Source organism: Nothoprocta perdicaria, unplaced genomic scaffold (genome assembly GCF_003342845.1).
Source record: "Nothoprocta perdicaria isolate Ctin4 unplaced genomic scaffold, notPer1 scaffold_90, whole genome shotgun sequence".
NCBI classification, from domain to species: domain Eukaryota; kingdom Metazoa; phylum Chordata; class Aves; order Tinamiformes; family Tinamidae; genus Nothoprocta; species Nothoprocta perdicaria.
In genome coordinates, this window is record NW_020456199.1 from 2740105 (window position 1) to 2761761 (window position 21657).

Genomic DNA, 21657 nt, shown 5'->3' on the forward strand with positions numbered 1-21657 from the left:
TGCTGTGAACAACCACGGTGCAGTAACGAGGCCTCGGCAGCCACCCGTGGCTTTCCAGCCCGGCACCATTCCTGCTTCAGCGCGGAGCGGGCTGTCTTTGCACAGCACGGCCAAAAGAGGGCACTTGGAGAATAACACAGGAAAGGCTATAGCACACGTTTTAATGCACGAGGGCTTTGACATCAGCCTCAGGCTTTAAAGCAGAATGTATCACTACAAAAGATCAAATATGTGCACATGTCCCAGGCTTAAAACTTTGAGTGTTGCCAGGCGTATAAACATATTGTTTGTATGAATGGTCTGCAGTACTTCCAGAATATGTTTATTGCCAATTTGAGCTATTCTAGGACCTAGTTTCAGTGTTTCATATTGCTTTTTATTTTTACGGAGTATTCATGGATTCTTATCCACTCAAAATTTAATGTTCCCATTAATTCACTGTATAAATCACATCAAAATTTAAATATATAAATTATAACTAAATTTCTTACAATTCAGCAGATTATGTATAACAGATTTGCTTCCCCATGTACCCATGGGGACCTCACTAAATGAGAGATAGAGAGAAAGAGAGAGAGAGAATTCAGCAGCTACTTTATAATATATATGTGCACATTTGAATTTGCAAATGTTTCATTTGTTCATGCCTAGTTTTGGTTAAATATTGCTGCTTATAGCATCTTAAAGAAAATCTAAATTGAATCATAAAAACGCAGTGCAAAAAGTTCAGAAAGGATGATTGATCGTAAGGCTTGAAACCTAAGAAGCATTATGTCTATTTTCAAATAGCAAAGTTTGTTCAGAAGTTTGCAAAAAGTTCAAAAGCAATAATTTTTAAAATGATCCCCTTCTGGAACTTTCTATACATCATCACAATCTTATAATCTAAAAAAAGGATGATGTATCCATGATAGGCAATATTAAGGCTTTAAAAGAGCTGATCTAAAGATTCCGAGTAACACTCACTTAAAATTTAGCTCTCGAGTTGAACGCACCATTCAGAAGTGAATTATGATTCTCTCCAAATGCAATCTACATACTGTACACTCTGACTTTGTTCCTCTTACTATCATGTTACAGGGCTGTCATTTGAGGTGGATTAGTCCTGCTGTTACACAACAAAAAAAAAAACATGGTAAGCAGCATAACTTGAAAAATCTCAGGTATGAACTTCTCAAAAATTCACAGAACTTCCAAGAATTACAAATATCTCATGCTGATCTTTGTCCAGACATAGAATAATAAATTACATGGTATTTCCAGACCTAGCAAAACAAAGGCAATACTTTGTGAATCATTATCAATTCACCAGATCTAATCTCAAAGATGTTGACTTTGGTTGATCACTTCCATGAAGAAAGGGCCCACAAGAATAGAAAGCTCTTATACATTAACACAGCACCCAATTAAATCACCTAATATACTTTACTGTACATGTTTATAGTGAATATATTTATATATAAATATTTTAAAATATTTTCATTTATAAGCACCTAAAACAAGTCCAGCTAGTTGTGACTAAACAGAAGAAAATATAAAACGCAAAACTTTAATGACTATATAGCATTCTCTGTGGTATATTATGCTAATTACATCAGCTCTTACAAAAGGTATATGCTTTCTAGTATTTGCACTATACAGCTTCCTTGTTGAATTATTGCAAAGAAATCCTTCGGAAAAAGGGGAAAACATGCTTACCACCTGCCTATTTTACCCTCAACGCATTTCATAGCTTTTGCTGACATATGAGACATGAATGATAATATATGATGTTACCTTTAACTAAGACCAGATGTATATAAAATGGTAACCTAAGATGTAGGATCTCTGTATGTGTACACAGATACATATATATGTACTTTTAAAAACTCTTACAAGCAAGATATAGAAGTTTGCCTCAGTTTCAAATGTCAGCTTTTCAGAGCAAACACAATGCAATACCACGGTATATTAAACATTATTTACTAAAAAAATGACCTGCATATCAACTAGACACATCTATTGGCAAGAAAAAAAAAGAACAACTGTAATAAAATTAAAAGCAGCATGAGATTACATGGTAAGAATGCTAAAAATCCATGTAAATTTCAGTGTTTCCTACCAAAAGAGAAAAAAAAAATCAAAATAGGCAATATCAAACCCATAGAGGAAGACTCTAGTCCAGCATTTATTTTTGTCATCATTGTTAAATATTAAAGAAACCCATTTAGAAAGCTAATCTGAAAGTAAATATCCTTTAACTTAAACATTTAACTTCTATTAATCCCACAACAAAATCCAGACTACTATTAAAATAAAGCCTGTGGCACATTATGATGACTAAGATTGGTGGGTGGATTTTAATTGACTTGAGGACTGTCATAGTCCTATTATCATAAAACCTGTAACACACTTCCAGCATAGAGGACCCATCTGTGCCCACCATCCATCTGTTTAGACATGATTGGCAAAGTGGTAGGGAACTCGCAGTGGCTGCCTCTGCCTGAAAGGAATAAACCACAGGATCTTCCAGCGAGTGCCAAAAACTTCAGAGAAGCTCTGCTGCCATGGCTTTCGGGGYCTTGATCTATAAAAAAACAGCATTATTAGTGAAAGACAGCACTCCCATGGTGCATTTCAGTCATCTACAACAATACAGGTTGGCTAGGGATCCATCGCTGGGCTCTGATGAATTGTGTCCCAGCATCACAAACACAGCACACAGCTTTTCTTTCATTAGGGCACGCAGCTGAGACTTAACTTGGGAGAGAAGAAACTAACTGTGTTGTCAATCAACCAGGGGCAACTTTTGAAGCACGGGAGAACTTCAGGATCTACGAAACATACATCCAAAACACAGCAGCAAGTTCTTTTTGATCTCTGCTTTTGAAAATACTGTTTTACTTACTTTGGGTAAGAAGGGAATAAAAATAAAGTATTAAAGGCTACTGCTGTAGATAAGAAATACAGGGAGCAGCAGCATGCAAAATACTCTTAACAATGTCCTCTGTTCTTCTCTCACTAAGTTAGTCGCAGCCATTCCTCTAATTTTTCAGCAAGTTAGGAATTTTATAGTACTTACATATCTTCACAACAATTTGCCATTTTTTCTATACTTGTAGTGTCCTGTTAAAGAAAATTAAATACTATGAAAAAAAATCTTTTAGCTGTTCATGTCATTACAAAAGAGCTAAATAGACAATTACATCTTAGCATGTACTGCTCTAGCAACATTTTCCTCTTACTTCACATTAAACTGATGTATTCAGTCTGTTAAATACGATCTTTTACAAACACAAAATGTAACAATACAGTGTAGTTCTATTATGAAAGCACACATTACAGGAAGTCAAGAAAATGACATTATAATAGCTAAAAATAGCTCAGATATTACAATTAATTTATGGACTTTCAAAAATAACGTGTGCAAAGTGCACTTTTCCAACATATTTAAAAAGTACCTATTCCAGTCTTGGAGATTCTATTCAGAAATGCACGGGAGCAAAGCATATTTATAACACAATTCAGTAAATCGTGAGCATCATCATCATCAGTCCCTTGAAAAGCAGAACCTATTAAGCTTTAAAATAATTATCTTCATGAGTATTACAATGTGAAATGTACCACCAAAGATATTACAAAAAACTTCTACGCTTTCTAGAGGAAAATACTAAATATAAACTACTACTACTACTACTACTACTACTACTAATAATAATAATAATAATAATTTTCTTAAAATTCATTAATAATAGTCTAGACAAAAAGGCTAGAGAAAAGGTATCTACAGCTAACAGTAAATTCATACTTTTCTGAACATGACTTCCTTCATTAAATTTTATAAATAAAAAATCAATTTAAGCTCAGATTGCCTCTAAATAAAATTTTAAAAGCTACCAAAAATGGTACTTTTACTCCAGCAATGCATATATTGCTGAAGAAATGCGTATAATTAAAAAAAAAAAAAAAAAAAACGCTTATCTGTAGGTCAGTATTACTTCATCTTTACTTCCAGCAGTACTTTTTCAATGTAGACTCATATTTCATTGCATTACAAAATAATTCAAGAATTCTAAAATGTGTTAATTCAAGTATTTTTCATGTTTCCAACCTCTTTTTATGGCAGGTTGCTACTTCCCTTTAATGTCGACTCATTTAGGTATCTGTCAAATTTTACTGTCTTTGGTCTACTGACCAAATAACTGATTCTCCTGCTCACCTTATGCCTGCCTAGCATATTAGTTCACCTACCTCTCACTTGCCGCAAGTAACAGGGAAACACAGACAGACACAAGCCACTTTCTATATCATGGCATGGATCTGACAGAAACCCACCTTTCACCTCATACCTCTCTGACAGAACAAAGAATACTGGTGTGTTTGAAAGCAGTGAGTTCTAKATGATATGTTTTTTACGAACAGCAGTACACTAGTATGGACTATAAATAACTAGTTATCAAAAAAAGTATTTTCATTTCAGAAAAAAGAGCCTAAGAAMAACTTTTCATTGCAAATAATTTCATTGCATCTTCAGAATGGTTTATGTGTCTTTTTTGAGTATGTTGTTTCTTTTTGAAGATGTTTATTCATTAATATGTTTATACTAACTTCTAAAATAATGTTATTTGCAATTTTGAACACTGTTTTGAATATTTTTTTGGAGGAATTCCTGCCATGTCATGTTTGTTTTTTAAATTGTTATCATAGGATCCACAACTGGAAGATACTCATCACAGACTGCTTCCCTCAAAAACACAACCTATGGAATTAATTAAGTGAAAGCACTAAAATGAGACCTGCAAGTAATTACTGTAAAAAAGACTGCAAAACTTACATGCCTTCAAAATATACTAAGGATTTGAGCTGGATAGGAAGTAAGAGAAAATCCTTCCTTTTGTCCCTCCTCCTTCTCATGTTAAAATGTCAAAAAATATCTAATAATAAATAGCTCTATGTAACAGTAAGTAAACTGGGACCRAGCAGTGAATCCTTTTTTCTGGGGTAACTTCTGGATAATAAAAATGTCCCTACAGACATTTAAAAAGCTATAAATCAGGGCTAGAAGGAACTGGAGTAAGTTTCTTCTTTGCAGTTTAGATGTTTAACAAGTACTGATGACTAAATTCAAGAAACCAAATTCCCTCCACTGTTCCCCTGCCTTCCTGCTCCCCTCAAACAGTTCAACTCATTTGAAATATACTTTCATTTGTAAGTGAATCCACTTACTTTTTCACATGAAAATGAAACTTCACAGCTCCCAATATCCCATTTTTTCCCCAATAAACTCTTCATAACATTTCCTAATTCAGCAGCCTCGCTGTAGAGGACAGTGTAAGAAATGGGAGGAAGCAATAACTGGACTTTGGACTAGTATTTTAAGTTTTTTTTCACAGGGAGTTGAATTTTCAGAAATTGGAGGATAAGAATAATCAATAATCCATTGAATGACAAGGTGTTGATGTATCTGAAGAATGGCCTTCAAAGGTTTTGCTAAAACATCAGTGTTATTTTGCTCAGCCTAAGAGGCTTTGACTGTCTGTGTTAACTATCAGCTTGGATTACTATTAATACAAAAGGAATGCTGCTAGAAATTCTCCCGGCTAATTCTAATGTTAAAATTTGCAAAGCAGTTACTCATCTATCAGTTACAAGCAACTTGAAGTGAGCAAATGTCAACTGAGTCCTATCTTCAGGAAAAACAAAAAAATTACTATTGTGTATGAGACAAAATGACTTAATCACAATTGATTATCAAGGTCATCATCCAGATTGGAAACAGTGCTTCTGCACTTGCCTATTCAGAAATATACATCCACGTAAAAAGCATTTTAAAGCAACTAAATAAAAACACCTCTTAAGTGTCTTAGTGAGAAAGGCAAATGATATTAAGAGGAAATAAACACAGAAAACAGAGAAAAATATGTATTTTAATATTAGAAACAAGCACCAGAAGGTTCAGAGACAGCTGATGCTAAGCATCTTCCCACTTTGTAGACTTGAGACAAGTCTACAACTGCAGCTTGTTGGTTCTAAATAAACCAAAGTACTGGAAAAGCTAAAACTGTTAATGACAGAGATGAAGAGTTATATTTAGTAGTACTGACTGAATCCTGCAGGCTGCCTTAAAATGCATTTGTAAGTGAATGCTCCTGTGCTAGCTACTTAAAGATCTATCACAGGTATATTTTAAACTAGCACAAGCTGCTTCAAGGAAAGTTTTTTTTAAAGCAGATCTTTCTCTCTCTCTCTCTCTCTCTTCCTCACACACACACACACATACATATATATAAAATATATATATATAATATATATATAGGTATGCTGGTGAGCAAACTGTGCTATTGGACAGGATTCATCATGAACTAATTTATAACATAACAAGCACATGGAAAGAATCTCTAACCAATTCTCATTTTCCTGAGAAAAAGCAGTAATTTGTAACTCCAAAGAATGCAGCAACAATCTCTGGTCCAATATTATTTCCATGCTTGCATAGAATGATATCTAATGAATAGAGGTTTACTTAAATACTTGCATTCAAAGAATGCAATCGTTAYATTGTACTTGCTTAGTATAATCTTCAAATATTCAATATACGGGAATCAGCAGAAAAGTATAATAAAGGAGAAAGTAGAAAACCAACAGAATTTGCAAACCCTTGCAAACTGCAGCTATTGCTTTTACCTCAAAGCATTAAACAGCCTGTAATGTACCTGACCAGTACATCATTTTTTCATTCCTTTCATTCCTCCAGGAATATCAAATACCATGCACTTCATCAAGAAGAAAGTTTACTACTTTGGTAGTTTTTCTACCTCTACAGTGTGAAAATAATAAACTACATTTTTATTTTACCATTCACCGCTTTTTGTAAAACTGATGTTTAAATTTAGCCTGACAAAATTTTTAAAAATACCTTACATGAGAGATTGTGTGCAAACTGAAAAGTGATGTTGTGCTATATTATTTCTAGGGAATGCCTCTGTTCTCTGGTCTGTGATGAATGTAGTGAAATAGATTCTTCATGTAACATACCAGAAAATGCATCAAAAACAATACCTAAAACTGAATTAAGAATATGTACAAAGAAAAAGATAGCAAAACAAAATAAAACACACAGTTTTCTTCAATCTTGTTTCAAGACCGTCCTGTTTTAGGTACATGAAGTGGGACAACATCACATTTAGCACACACACTATCTGTATTAGTACTTAAGAGCACCCCSTTAAGATATGCCTGGTGAGGCCAGCTGTTGTTCTTCACACACAGAAGTTATTTTAATGGTCTGTTGTCTAAATTTGACAAACATTAATCTCCCACAACACTAAATCATTATTACCATTATTTATCTCCAGTTGTTGAAAAGTACCTCACTTGTTATTTAGAAAAATAAATTAATTGAAAAAGGGCTCATTCCCTGAATCACAAAGAAGATATTTACGTTTCTCTGCAAAGAATAAGATTTTGTTGACTAAATTTTCTAAATTAAATAAACTTCCCTTAACATTGTAACTAACGAGTTTCAAAAAAAGTTTCCCCAGTAACTTGTAGCAAGTTAAAGGAGAAAGCATATTTGTATGGGCAAATATCTACCATTAATTTACTGGGATTTATTTGTGTAAACCATAAACTGATCTAAATAGTAAATTTTTTCAACATTGAGTGCTTCAGCTTTCAAGTTTATTCTTATGTTTTAAAATGTTGATGCACAGGCTTTTTTAAAAGATTGTAGAATATGGGTTTGATGGTAAACAGGCTTTTAAGACTAACATGATACATTTGTTAAAGAAATTAAATGTGCTGTATATAATAATAAAAAAAAGATTTTCTACAGTTAGCAAATTACCAAAGACCAGAATATAATTGATTCTGACAATTTATTTTATAAATTTTCATAAGAGTATTTTAATGGGAAATTTACTTATAGGTGGGCGAAAGTTAGACATAGAAAAAAAAAAGGAAGGGATAAGAAGAAAATGGAACATAAACATAGCCAATGTTTGCATGAACCTATTTTCTTTTAGTTCTCGCATTTCAGATTATTATTTGGCTTTATATTTATTCTGCTATTTGTGATTACTTTATATTTTACAGTTTATTATACTGAAGTAAAGAAAATATTTGTCTCAAAATCCTGATTTCCCCTTCAAATCCGAGTTTCTTCTGTGCTAAACTTAATTATCAGGATTAATACTTCTCTGACTACATTTCTGCCATGTTTGGGGGGAAAAAAAAAAAAGTAAAGCCCTTATTATTTCACTAAGCAAAGCAGTATTTAATAGATTATCTCATTAAAGAAATGACTATAAATATTTTTAATTAAAAATACTTATTTCTCAAGACAAAAAGAATTTTAGCATAACTACATCACTTGTGCAATCTGTGTATATTAAATATCAATGAATTATCACTATAAAATTAGGAAAGAACTGAGATTTTTTTTCAACAGAAAAACTGTAGTACTTCGGTTTCATCTTCAGTAAAATTCTGAGCTACACATTACCAGAAAATTTAAATTTCTTACAGGCATTTATTGTATACATTCGATTTTTGCTGTTAAATGGAATACTAGCCTTTAAACATACCAAGTGTTTGAAAATCAAGTTTAGGGATAAACATATCACAGAAAATTCATCTGTACAATTTCCAACTTTTTCCTGTTGCTTTAGAAAGAAGATTTCCTCATTTTAAAGGAYAATAAGCTTTCAGCAAAGTAACCACTATGTTAAGGAATTCTGTTAAAATATCTGAATTGGGAGGTGTATTATGCTTATGTAGAGATGGATATATTTACTAGAACAATTAAAAAAAAATCCAGTGAAATGCATTTGCTGCTTACGTGTTTGCAGTGTTTAAGGACAAACACTGCAATAGCAATATAACATAGTCTTAACAAATATCCAAAATATTTCTGAAGGGAAAAGGTTATATRGACAGGCATCTCACTGTATATACAACAGGCTACTGTATGGCAGCTACTTCAACTCTTTTCTCTCCCAACCTCCTAAAAATAAATGAATTAAAAATGTTCTCTATCACATACACACAGAATCGGTGCTTGAGGATATTGGCATATCACTGTACATCATTTAAACTGTTAATTAACAGGAAACCCTGGTAGCATTAATTAAATTAATAAAGTCACTGATCACTTAGTTTATGATAATACATACACTATACTGTAGAAAGACCATGTAGGATCTACCAAATTTACAAAAGCCCACACATTATTTAGCTTAGCTCTAGATAAACAAGTATGTAGAAAATCATATTAATAAAAAAGCGCATCTCTGTAGTACTGACACATAAAAATATAGAAAAAATACCTGACAGACTATAATGGAAAACTAAAGAAAAAAGTGATTSTATATATAATTTGCTAGAACATATGGAAAAATGGAAACACAAACTGTTTAGTGTTTTAACAGAAAACAATCAAAGGTAATCCTTTGAAATTAGGGTTCAGATTAGTCTCTGCAAAGGATGCCATTCAACTGAAACATCTGGTAGTGTTATGTTGAGAGACAGACCTTTTTTAACCTTGGAAATGAGATTAGTAGATCTGTTATTTGTAAGTGTCCAAGTAATTTCTAATTATTTTATCTGGGTCACAGCTAATCCGCTTTTACAGGGCTCCCACAATGACATCAGAGGATCACTGCTGAACTGATTATCCTGTTACCTTCCACCATCCATGGGAAGATGGGATTTTCCTTTTGTGCGGAGGGAGAGAAAGAGGGAAGTGGTTGATTGCTTCAGACAGGTGGCAGCCAACAAAATAAAGAACAAGACAAAGCTTGAGAGGAAGAAGCCCTTCACATATGCAAGAGGTGTCAGCCTTAAAAAAATGAATACTTTATAGTYGTGTCTGACGCAATCTAAAACTTCAGTAAGGACATGAACAAAATGTTATGCAACACAGCAAAAAAGTGAGCCACTACACAAAAAATCCAAATTATAGCAGTCATTTTTAGATACATATTTATCAGAACATACAGAAGCACTTCCTTAAAGCAAATGGAACAACTGAGACAAATAATTATGCCAGTGCTGCTCCTTTATTAATCTATACAGAATTAACTTGACAGTCCCTATTTTTAAAACACCTTAGATTACACCTGCCTTAAAAAAAAAAACCATAAAACAGAAGAACCTATAACTCACAGAAAAGACACACTCTTCCTTAGAGAGATCTATGTTTTTTCCTGTCAATGAATGAATAAGTTAACCCTTTATTTTTAACATGTGTGTGCTGTATATAAAAATACCTCGTAACAAATGCAAGGACTTCTTAAAAAAAAAAAAACGCTAGTTGTCTTGGAAAAGCAAGCAAATTTCTGGATATATTTCTATCTACTTTTTGACTGAATTAGATGAAGATAACCACAGAAAAAAAATAAATAGCAATACAGTGGAGATGCAGAGAAAACTGCTCCTGTATGTGGGAGTTTTTTTGGATAAGTATAAAATATCCTTTTCTTGATAAACTTTGCATTTACAGTTGAATGCCTCATAACAAGGCCAGTAAAGTACACAATATTTTTTTTTTTAACTATGTTAAACTTATCTAACACAGCGGTCCCARGCAAAATGATAATTTATATGCGAATAGTATTTTCATAGTAAAGGCTGATGCGACGAAGAAAGAGGGAAAAAAAAAAGATACATGTTTCTGCTTTGATGGCAGAACTGTTCTATAGCTGCCCTCTTATCCCTTTGACTAGCTCAGGTCAACACAGGAGCTTATCCAGCCTGAAGCCAAGGACAGCAATAAGACCGGGGCGGGGGAAAGAAGAACAAAAAATAGAAAAACACAGAAAGAAAGAAAAAAAGGAAAGAAAGAAGGAAAAAAARGGGGGRRAAAAAAAAGGCTAAAAAGAATTCCAGAAAGATACTATTCTCAGTAGCAGAAGAACATTGTAACATATGATCTTTCTAGGTCGCTACTGACAAAAATCTGACTTCTTTATTGTTTCATGCTAAGTTTGTCTTTACTTCTCAAGCACAGTCATTAAAAATACTCCCTCTATCCAGAAAGGAATACAGACTCATTTCCAAATAAGCAAGATCAAATTTAATTTTGCAGAGCAAGCAACAATAGAAAACTGGAAAAGCAGGCACCAAGCAAAGAAAATAAACAGGCCTTTGGTATAAATACATGATCYATGCTGAAAAATATGACAGACTGTTTTCATAAGTAATATTTTAAAGAGTGATTTCTTCCATGCTGCTCTCCAGAAATATGAGAATTTTATCTAAGAGACATTTTGTTACACACATTTGTTAGAAACACTCATTTATTTTCTAAATTATGATGTTAAATTTCTCCCATCTTTCAGGGATTTCTGAATTAGAGGGAACCTGTAATTTCCTCTATTTCCRAAGTATCCAAAAACACGCTTACCAAGAGAGGTCTAGGATACAAGCAGAAAGTGTTATAACTTCTGGATCATGACAAGAATAAAGGCAAATTAGGGCATGAGGAAAGCAACTGGAGAAGGAGGATGAAAAGAGCCATGTGCCCCTTCTGCTAAAAGGGTATTTCACATATGCTAGTTTCTAGGGAGAAAGCACTAATCTGCTATAAAGTGACCTCTTCATGAGAACAATTCACATCAGAAGTTCCTCTGAGGACAGTTTTTTGCCAGCTGTTCTCACACTTCTCCTCTCATTGTAGGAAGTTACCTCCCTTGATCTCTGGCTGCCTGAACCTCCAGATGAGATGTGAATAGCTGGGTGTTTAGGACGCACTAACAGTCTTACCTCAGCCACAGAGGTGGTAAAACCCTGGAAGGTTAGTGCGCATTAGCTAACCTTGTCTACCAATCACCTTCATGAACAGTATACCCTTAAGAACAGTGTCTGCACTACAGCCAAATTTGCATTTCTACGGTGTGGGAGAGTACACTTATTTCCAAGCTTCTTACTCTACTGAACACACTTGAAATAAGGTAACATTAGAGGATGTATGTTTCTTTCTCTAATTTAAGAACTCTTACCTAATTGATCTGCTGTTATAATTGTGSAAAGTTACACAAGGATAGGCACAGAAAATAAGTCAATGATGCAACATTGCATTTTGGTAAGTGCAGTACATAAAGCACAACGTATCAGCTACACACCACAAAGTGCTTCTTTTCTTATTGTTGGCTTTATTTCAGAGTAACACAACAAGGTATATGAAATATATCAATTCCACTATATATAAACTTGATAACATTTTTTCAACATCTGAAAATTGTTACTCAAAATGAGATTTTTTCCTTATTATTTTTCCTTGAAATCTTATAAAAAGAATGCTTGCTTCTTCATATGACTTGTCAAGCTACCAACTAAGCTCAATTCATTTTAAATTATGCCTAGAAGCAGGCCAGATGAACACTATGTGCAAAAGTATCTTCATGCTAATTCATTTTCTTCTATACATTCACATGTCGCAGTGAAAAAAAGTACAAACCTTTGGCATTGGTTTTACTGCTAATATTTGGTGCAAATAATTGAGAACTCTAAACCAACTTGAGCATGTAGGTCATGCTTCATAGCTGAGCTGCTTGCTACAATAACYATACATACTTGAGCAAAGCCATCATACTGTGTGTTTGAAACACAGAAAACGAAGCCAGAAGGTGCCATTTCAAGGCCTACTTCATTACTGATTATACTGAAGAAAGAACTTCGCTGCAGTTTTATATAAAAAGGTGCTTCTGTAGGTCTGACATTTTTACCAGATACTGGAAGAAACKGGGAACATAGCATTTTTCATTTCTGCCTATCCAGTAATAATGAAAAAAATAGTTGGCTTTAGCTGTTCCTATCACTCTTCTTCAGTGACATGAAACAGAAACTATTGCCTTAGTTTCTGGAAAAATCATATAAACAGGGTCAAGCAAGTTTGCCTTATGGAGATCCAGAAGAATTGCTATAAGAAAAAGTTCAAAATTAGTAAAATCATGACTCTAGTTCTTTCTAAAAAACATAAACTTGGCAGTATTTAAAAGACAGGAAAATCAAAAAAAAAAAAAAGATACTATGTTATAGGTTTTCACTTGTGCTTGTTCACAAAGAAAGTATCGATTTTATCTAAACATATGCAGGAATATTTCTATATTTCTGTTAAACCGTGACTGCCAAAAGGGAGGCTACAGATTCTCATAACCAAACATGCATATAGCCACCAATTTCTGTGACAAAAGGGTCTGCAAAAAAGTGGGGGTTTAGACACTTTAAGGATGCACTGGGCTGCATCCTTCTAAATAGCCCAGTGCCCATACTTTGAATTCCAAAACCAATTTCTTTCACAGATAAAGCTTCCTTCCATTTCTCAAATGGCAGCATGTTGTATTCTAGGATATGCCAGAAGGGGATATCCCTGGGATAATGTTGGGCAGATAGTTATGCTTTTTACATATTTATTCCGCCACTGCTGCCCAAGCCTGAATAAGGCTTTCATTAGAGCTGGGCTATAGCAGGTGTCTGTTGCATGCATCCGGTTTCTACCTCGACTGGAGGCTGTAGGGTTAGAGTCAAGAATAATCCAAGAACATTTTGGGGATTCATGCCTGTTTCAGATGCAGTACTTTATGCCAAAACAGAAATGTCCTAAGTTTCAGGTGTTTCCATAAACAGAACTTGCTTCCATCTCAGAGTTTGTTTTCTGTATCCTAGTGGCATCCGGACAAATGCTGATGACCACTACCAAAATTTAGCCCAGCCCCATTAGCACAAACAGATGATGAGAACTGTAAAATTAGGGTTTGTCCTTGCTTTCTTCTAAATGATTTCCATCTTTTATTGTAGTACTTCTCAGATAGCTATTTAACAGAGGCTCAAAGGCCACCCATACTACAATGTTCGCACACTAAATTTCCCTAAACTTCAATATCTCCTTGCAGTGGGATTTGGGGGCAGATCAGGAAATCCAGATGTCCGCACCACTTCAGCTAGATACAGGACTAGAAAAACATCCTGACTCTAGCGAGTAGAGGGGTACAGTTGTGTGAGTAGAGGGGTACAGTTGTGTGAGTAGAGGGGTACAGTTGTGTGACAGCATTTAAACAGGCAGGTAACAGCCTGCTGGCAAGCACCAGAACAGGAAAGAGGAGCACAGTAAACAGACCAGAAGGTCAAAAAATGTGTGTTAGAGCAGCTGGACAGTAGAGAAAAAAAAGAAAAAAAAAAAAGCACTGCAAATTCGGACTATAAAGTCAAAAAACAGGAGGCTGTAATTCAGAGAAATGTAATATTAACATTATTACAGATTTATCTAACAAAAGTAAACACTACACAGGAGGTTTTGCCCTTTATTCCATGCAAAGACATTACACCATATGGTTAGGAGGTCTTCCACTTTGTACCCATACAGGTTGATATCCTCATAGTACCAAAACATAATTTCAGCAAGCGCTCAGAATCAGCAGCAATCATGTAACTCAGTATGTAAAAGATGCTGTTATCTTGTATATTATTYTCATTAATAAAAATTTTGCAGGCCAAATTATACATTCTTTCAGACACGTACTGATGTGACTAACATGCTCTCTTCTGTACAGGAGAACTTCACTTTAATAGATTTTTAACACAAATTAATTACTTACTGTGAGTGAATCATTTTAAATTTTAATGTGCAGCAAAAACATACATTTCTTGTAGATAATTATTACCTTGTCCAATTCACTTAACTAGAAAAATTTTCCATGTAGTTTTTATATATACAAAATATGCCTTTAAACTGTACATGATCATATGCCACAATTTATTAATTTGAAATATATGAAGTAAGCAGATTTATTTAAGTACTTAAAAAAAAAACCTGTGCTCTTAAAATGCATGATTAATTAGTGGGCCTCACTGTCACAAAGTCTAATTGAGAGCACAGCACTTAAGACTTTAAAATAAAAGCAAAAATTAATGATTCAAAAAGTACATAACTAATATTTCACAGTGGATTCACTGTTCATTTCCTGGATAGTGCATGATTTTATTTCACTAATATGAATCATGAAATTGCCTCAATATGTGAATTATTAGACACTTCTATGCAAGAAAGCTTCCTAAGATCTCTTTGGAAAGTAAAGTCTTGACAGAGCTCACAAGAGAGGTGCCCCAGAATGGAAATATTTTTATTTCCTTATAATGGATTCTGCTTTTATTAGGTCTATTTGATAACAATTAAAAGACATTTTAAAATGAAGGGATACTTACAGTGAAAATACCCATTAGCTGAGTATAAAAGAGGCCACTTATTCCACCTAGAACTATCAGACCCATGAAGGCAGATATTCTTAGAAGAGCAAGTTCATGTCTACATACAAACATATCCTAGAACGAGAGAGAGAGAACAAATAATCTTTRGCATTTAAAAAATTTAAGTCTTTGAACCCAGTGGTAGCATTAGATAATAGTTGTTCCCAAAGACTTGTGGCTAAAGGCAAATACTGGATTTTCAGTTACTAAAAGTACTAAATGTACTAAAATTATAAACAAGAATCTTTTACTTATATTGGTAAACATTTCCTGGCCAGATAACCAAAGATATTTAAGGTTTGAAAAAAAAGTAAAATCACAATTTAGTTGTGATTTTTTTCACCTAAGACCATGCTGGATAGCTACAAAACRTAAGAAAACCTGTTAAACAGGTTTAAAATCTGTTAAACAATCCTAGCTATAAGGCTCACAGTTTTTAAATTCCATTTAAAACTTTAAAAAAGTTTTTAAATTCCATTTAAAAACATCTCTTTGTAATAAAAAGAGTAACATTCCTAGCTTGGCTCCTGAAGATGGTACCTGTAAAATCAAGGTATCTATACTGGAGTGATCTAACTATAATGTTGCCTATTGTCCAACATAAATTTTTATTCATCTGTTAAACCTTAGCCTCAGATGACTTATTATAACTTTSGTATGGGAGCACAAACAAGTAGCCTCAAGGCAGAGGCTGCCCTGGAAAGCCTGCTTTTACCCAGCAGGAAGTATGAGAGAGTTTTTTAGATCATTTCCAAAAGATAAATTACCTTTTTTTTATCACGGGAAAACATTTGTACATGGCAGTTACTGCAAATGTACTAGAAGTTCACACCTTATCTTACCCCTTGATAATGAGTTAGCACAGCCATTCTCTTATTTATAAGTTAGGATTATGTTCTCAAGCCTTTCCTCTGAATATGCACATCTGTTCTTTCACTTGGAAAAGCCGGATCACAGCAGGGAACTATTAAAACCCTTTCAAGTAAACTTTAAATTACAACTAGAACATAAAAGTGAACTGAATGTGGAAAAAAATCCCACCCCACTATTTTTGATGTTTATTTACTTCGAATCATTATGACTTAAAGAAGAGAAATTCTTAGATCCAGGAATACTGTATTTTAATTAAACAAGGAACAATTAGGGCAAATTCTATTTTACTTTAAAAGTCTGATATATTTGAATTATTTAAGTGAAAGTTCAAATAATAAAGCCAGGCACATTAAATAAAGAATCAGAAAGATGCTCTTATCAGCTGCTAAAGCTGTGAAAAAAAGTCAGAACTTGGAGATACATTCTGGGTCTAGTATCACATTCTTCCATTTCATTTAAAAAAATGAAATAAAAAAAATCTTAACATCCTCCTAAAATGTTACTTAAAGGGACCATTCTCAGTCAGAAAAAGAAAAGAAAAAAAAAAAAAGCATCAACTTATACCCTGCATCAGAAGATTCTAGCGAAAAAAAGAAGGCAGTATGCATTTTGTATTTTACTCTTTAGCATGCATTTTACCATGGTAAAACTACAAACTGACATGTAAGTGCTAGACAAGAAATATAAAAAGGAAAGACCTTTGATACAGTAACGAAGAACACATTTTTTTTGTATTTCTTCCCTTAACTATTTCCGTGGAAAAAAAAAATAAAAGAAAATAATCATCACAAAGGGCTTGTTTTGCTAAACAGAGAGAAGAAGTGACAATCACCATTTTTCTAGCCGTTACTTGTCCTTGTAGAATCTACTCAAAAACAACTGTACTAACTTCCACACAACTTGTCTCTGAGGCAATGACAACCAAGAAAACAACACTGGGCCSTCACCGAGAAATCCAGACAGACAGGACAGTACTTGTTAGAAAGAACCTCAGTGTATTTACTAATAAACTGTTTTGGCAACCAGACCTAAACAACAGAACAGTATTCACCTTTGAATCAGAAAGGCAACCGCATAAAGATTGGAGAAAAAAAAAGGACATTTTACAGAATATCATTGAAATTGCATTAATAACAATAATTACACATGTAGCATGTAGGCACATTACATAGAAGTTCATTCCAATGTGTTTTTATTATTCCTTCTCAAGAGCAACAGAAATATTTTTCCCAAGAAAACCACCCAAGACTATAAAGTTGCCTCAAAATAATTAGTCAACAAACAAACACTGCTTGTTTGAATACAATTTGGATATTTTCCTCTTGTTCAAACATCAGTTCATCTAGCTCTATGCACAGTATTCAGCTAACATGAACAACACAAAACTTGTCCCTCGTGAGACAAGAGGGTTTTGTCACACAGCACTTTTTCCTCACTGGATCTAGTCCTTATCTGTGACTTTGGTTTAGGTCACCACTCTGCTCAGAGTATAATAACCAGTCCAGCACTTCAGGAAATCCCTCTATTTTAACATTTTGCAAGCACCACAACCTAACTGCTCCCTCTAATCTTCAGAGCTCATGTGTGTGGCTGCCACTGCTTTTCTACATGCAGTACTCTTTCTAGATGCAAACTGCAAGTCTTCCAGGGCCCCCTTGGCCACTACAATTAGCCTTAYAGCCAAACCACAAGGATTCTTGGCCTCTTATAAGAAATGTACAGCAGAAATGTATAGCAGAAAATGTACAGCAGATGTAAAGCAGAAAACTGAAACAAAATGAGACTGACTGTACACATCTGGAGCTTTATGGTGAAGATTATATCACAAACCAAGATGTCCAGCACCTTTCCCTTCACAGTTGGTACCCAGATAGTCCACAGAGAGCTAGCAATTGTGGCAAAGATCCTAACAAGACTTCCTCTGCCCAGGRCAGAATATACAGTACGCACTTATGCAGAAGCACTAGTTCTTACGGATACTCCCCATGATCAATATTAATGGTAATTAAGAAAAATTAGCTACTATAGATTTATGTTAACATAGAAAATGGCTTGAAAGCCCAATGGGTTGAAAGATCAAAATCACATTTATTCCTTTCCCTTACAGGTTAGTGAAAGTCATGAGCATATTAAAAAGATATTTTCAAATACCTTACATTAAAAATGAAAAGATATTTTTCCTGCTTATAATTAAAGAAGTGTAAAACACAGAAGAGAGGTTATCAGGCTATCAGATTGTAAAAAAAATATACAGGCTGCAGCATTAGCAGGAAAAAAGAAGGGAGAATATTCACTCATCTTAAAAAAATAGAAAAATGGATTCATAGCTCAAGAGCCACATTCTGAATAAATCCTTTTGTAAATATACTTATTATGAATATGAACAGATGTTTAAATTAAGCACTTTGATTCAAACCATTTCAGGTCTACTAAATCTCTAATTTCCAAAGTCTAATCCAAGACTGATTTGGATTAAAGTGAAAACGGGAAGAACGCTTTTAGAAGATTCAAAAAAATGACAGTCTACACAGARTTCAAACCACAGCAATGGTTCTGAAACAATCACAGTAGTGGAACAGATTTTTTTAAAAGGCAGTATGATTTTGGCATAAAAATGAAACTGCCAATATACTTTGTTTTAACAAAATATTATCCTTTCCTTCCTGTCTTCTCCTGAGTATCAGTAAATTTACCTTCCCCACTTCTTTCAAGGTTCATACACCATCAATTTAACTACATAGGATTACAGGGTTAGGTTGTCTTTTTTCTTCCTTTTTTTTTTAGCTTTTTTTCTTGTTGAGTACTGAAGAGGCATTGTCTGTCCTTTTCTTTAAACAAATTCTCCCATCCTGTTGTCAATCTATAACCCTAAGAAAAAAATTTTCTTTATAAAAAAGGATGACATCTCCTATGCTACCTTATTTTAATTACATGTTTTCTGCCAGGATCTTACATATATGAGTTAATTACCAGGTCCTATTTCTTCCAGTTCTAGCAGTAATTGTACTCCTCCTGCTGGACAAACAGAAGCAATTACGTCAACACATCATTCTGAAAGCACATCAGTTACAAGACCCGAAAATACTACAAAACAGCTTTGTGCTTGTACGGACTGACACTTGAAGATTACATCTTTGATGAAAATAAGTATCTTCTTTGAGTAGCTTTAGAGTTATCGTATTTGTCTCAGTGAAATTAAAAACTTAAACTTGTTTGTTTTTTCTATGTTAAACTTTAAAAATAATAAGCTTTGATTTGAAAAAAGCTAAAAAATAGTGATCATATTTTCATAACACATTAATCAGTATTGTGAGAAAGTGATTCTTTCATAATAGCATGAAGAACACTTTTAAATTTACAGCTTCCATACTGTGTATTATTTTATATCCAAAGAATAAAAATAAGAAATGAAGGCACACAGCCAAAAAGATCACAAGTATTTTTAATGAGCAGGAAGTAAGCTAATTCCAGATGGCTGTTTAGAAAAACTATCCAATTTTTGAATCTGTSGTAAACACTAGCCGCTATCAATTAAAAAAAAAACTCATGGTCAAAGCCAGAAATGTCTACAAAGAAGGGCTTCCTGTGAAAAGCAGAATATATTGGGTTGCCCGGAACACTCAGGAACTTGAGGCTATTTGAACTGGAAAATTAGAACGGTCTTGTAGGATGCTTGCCTAAATACCCAACCTATATCCTATCATTTGTTGGATTCACGTGATGGCAAAAGGACAACAAATGATTGCAACAAATGATTCTGTGGCATACAGTTAGTTATATGTTATTGAACCTTCAGCAAGATGGTCAAGAATCTCCTATACAGAGCTCCAACATCTTACTCCAGGTAAAAATGCTGACTAGACTCCCAGAAAAAAAAATCTTAATTTTCTGTACTTCCATTAGGATACTCCATCCTGTAGCTTTAAAAACTGAGAAAACCTGTAAATCTACTAAGTTTATATACAACTTGAACAGCTTTATCCCTTTGGAATGCAGACATGCTGTAACACAGACACAGTTTTTCCAAAGTAAAAGTATTGTTTAAAATTTCCATAAATGGAAACTGATCATCATGACTAAAACAAGCCCTTGCAATGAGCTATGTTTTTCATGACTCTGTCAATTTTGACATCCAAACATACGAATCAAATGCCCTGTAGTCAGGCAAATGTATTGAACTGGTTTACACTTAGTGAGGGCTCTTCACCCTAACTCTTCACATCTCAAGTGCACATGTCAAAACAAGTTTTTCTCCAAAAGGYTTCAAATTAACCCAGCTGAACAATGAAGACCAAAGTTTTACATATATCCATTTTCAAAACCCTTTTTTATTACCATCAAGGTGTCCTAATATGACTAAAGCAAAAATTATTTCCCATTTCTCCACTTGCCCAAAGAATTTGATATATATCGATCCCCCTTTTAAAAAGTAAAAGTGACAGTCAGAATTTGGGTATACTGGATCCAAAAAGACGATCAAAGCACACAAAACCTCTTCTGTTTTCAAAGTTTCTAAAATCATTTAAAATCTTTAMATATGAATAGCCATATAAATTAAAAAGTTAAAATATCAGATCATCTCAAAAAMGTTGAGATAAAGTTATTTTGAGAAAGATGTGCAACAATTCACAATTTTGGTACAATCAAAATGATAGAAATTTGTTGTTACCAACTTAAATTTAAGACTTGTTAATTTAGGATGCTCCAAAGAGTGCAGTCTTCAGCTATCATTTGACTGATCACCTTYACATATGTTTCACTAGGGACTTCACACACAGTGCAGACTGATGAGCAAATAAGAAACTTAAAAAGTAAGTCCAATTCTTTTCTCAAAAGTAGAAGACTTTTAGAAAATTTAACAATTCTACTTTATACCATTTAGGATACAAAATAAGATAATAAATATCTGCAATGTTTACCAAAAGGGGAAAAAATAGGACTTGCCTTACCTATAACTGAGTGCCAGTTTCTAGCACTCTTGAAAGATAGGTGTGAAGTCACCACAAGAGAATATGCTGGTATGTCACATCAAAATGGAGTAAAAACATTGCAGCACTTCAGAACTTGGRAAAAACAAAAGCAAACAAACAGAAAAGCACAAAAGAGAACTAAATCTGGTGTCCTTTACCAATCTTTAGAATTGTTCTGGTCTCCTTCACATGTGGCACCAGAGGCATAATCTTAATTCTAACTTAGACTCTGCTCTCTAGGCTTTTTTATTTAGTATGTTTATACTTCTCAGACAAATAAAAAGTTTATTTCAGAATTTGAGTAAAGATTTTTAGTTTAAAAAAAAAGAAGAAGAGTATAAACTTTCATGCTTTAGTACTGTCAACATTCATCAACTTTCAAGCAAAACTCTAGAATAATCTTAACATTACTGACAACACAGACAGACAAGCACTGGCTACAGAGAGCTTACAGCTTCAATTTCGTAAATGTAGAATGTCTTTTTCATTGAATTCCAATTTTTAAGTTCATTTTTATTGTTTGGGTATTCAGCTGCATTACACAGAGACAAAACCTTGAAGCAACATAAGAGCATGCAATCCAAATTTCCTG

General features: G+C 33.8%; 1 protein-coding gene across 2 annotated transcripts in view; it reads right to left on the minus strand.

Annotated features, from left to right (window-relative positions):
* Positions 1–1705: 1705 nt before the first annotated feature.
* The window catches only part of ZDHHC21 (zinc finger DHHC-type containing 21), a 29951-nt gene continuing 9999 nt past the window's right edge, over positions 1706–21657 (minus strand). Inside the window, exons 6-8 of one of the 2 annotated variants that reach the window (XM_026052733.1) lie at positions 15181–15297; positions 3062–3105; positions 1706–2566 (exon numbers count right to left, since the gene is read on the minus strand). In XM_026052733.1, the coding sequence (XP_025908518.1) occupies positions 2434–2566; positions 3062–3105; positions 15181–15297 (294 nt within the window). In that variant the 3' untranslated portion in view covers positions 1706–2433. Of the gene's footprint in view, positions 2567–3061; positions 3106–12467; positions 12899–15180; positions 15298–21657 lie in introns of those variants that run through there. The other variant, XM_026052732.1, reaches the window with a different exon arrangement.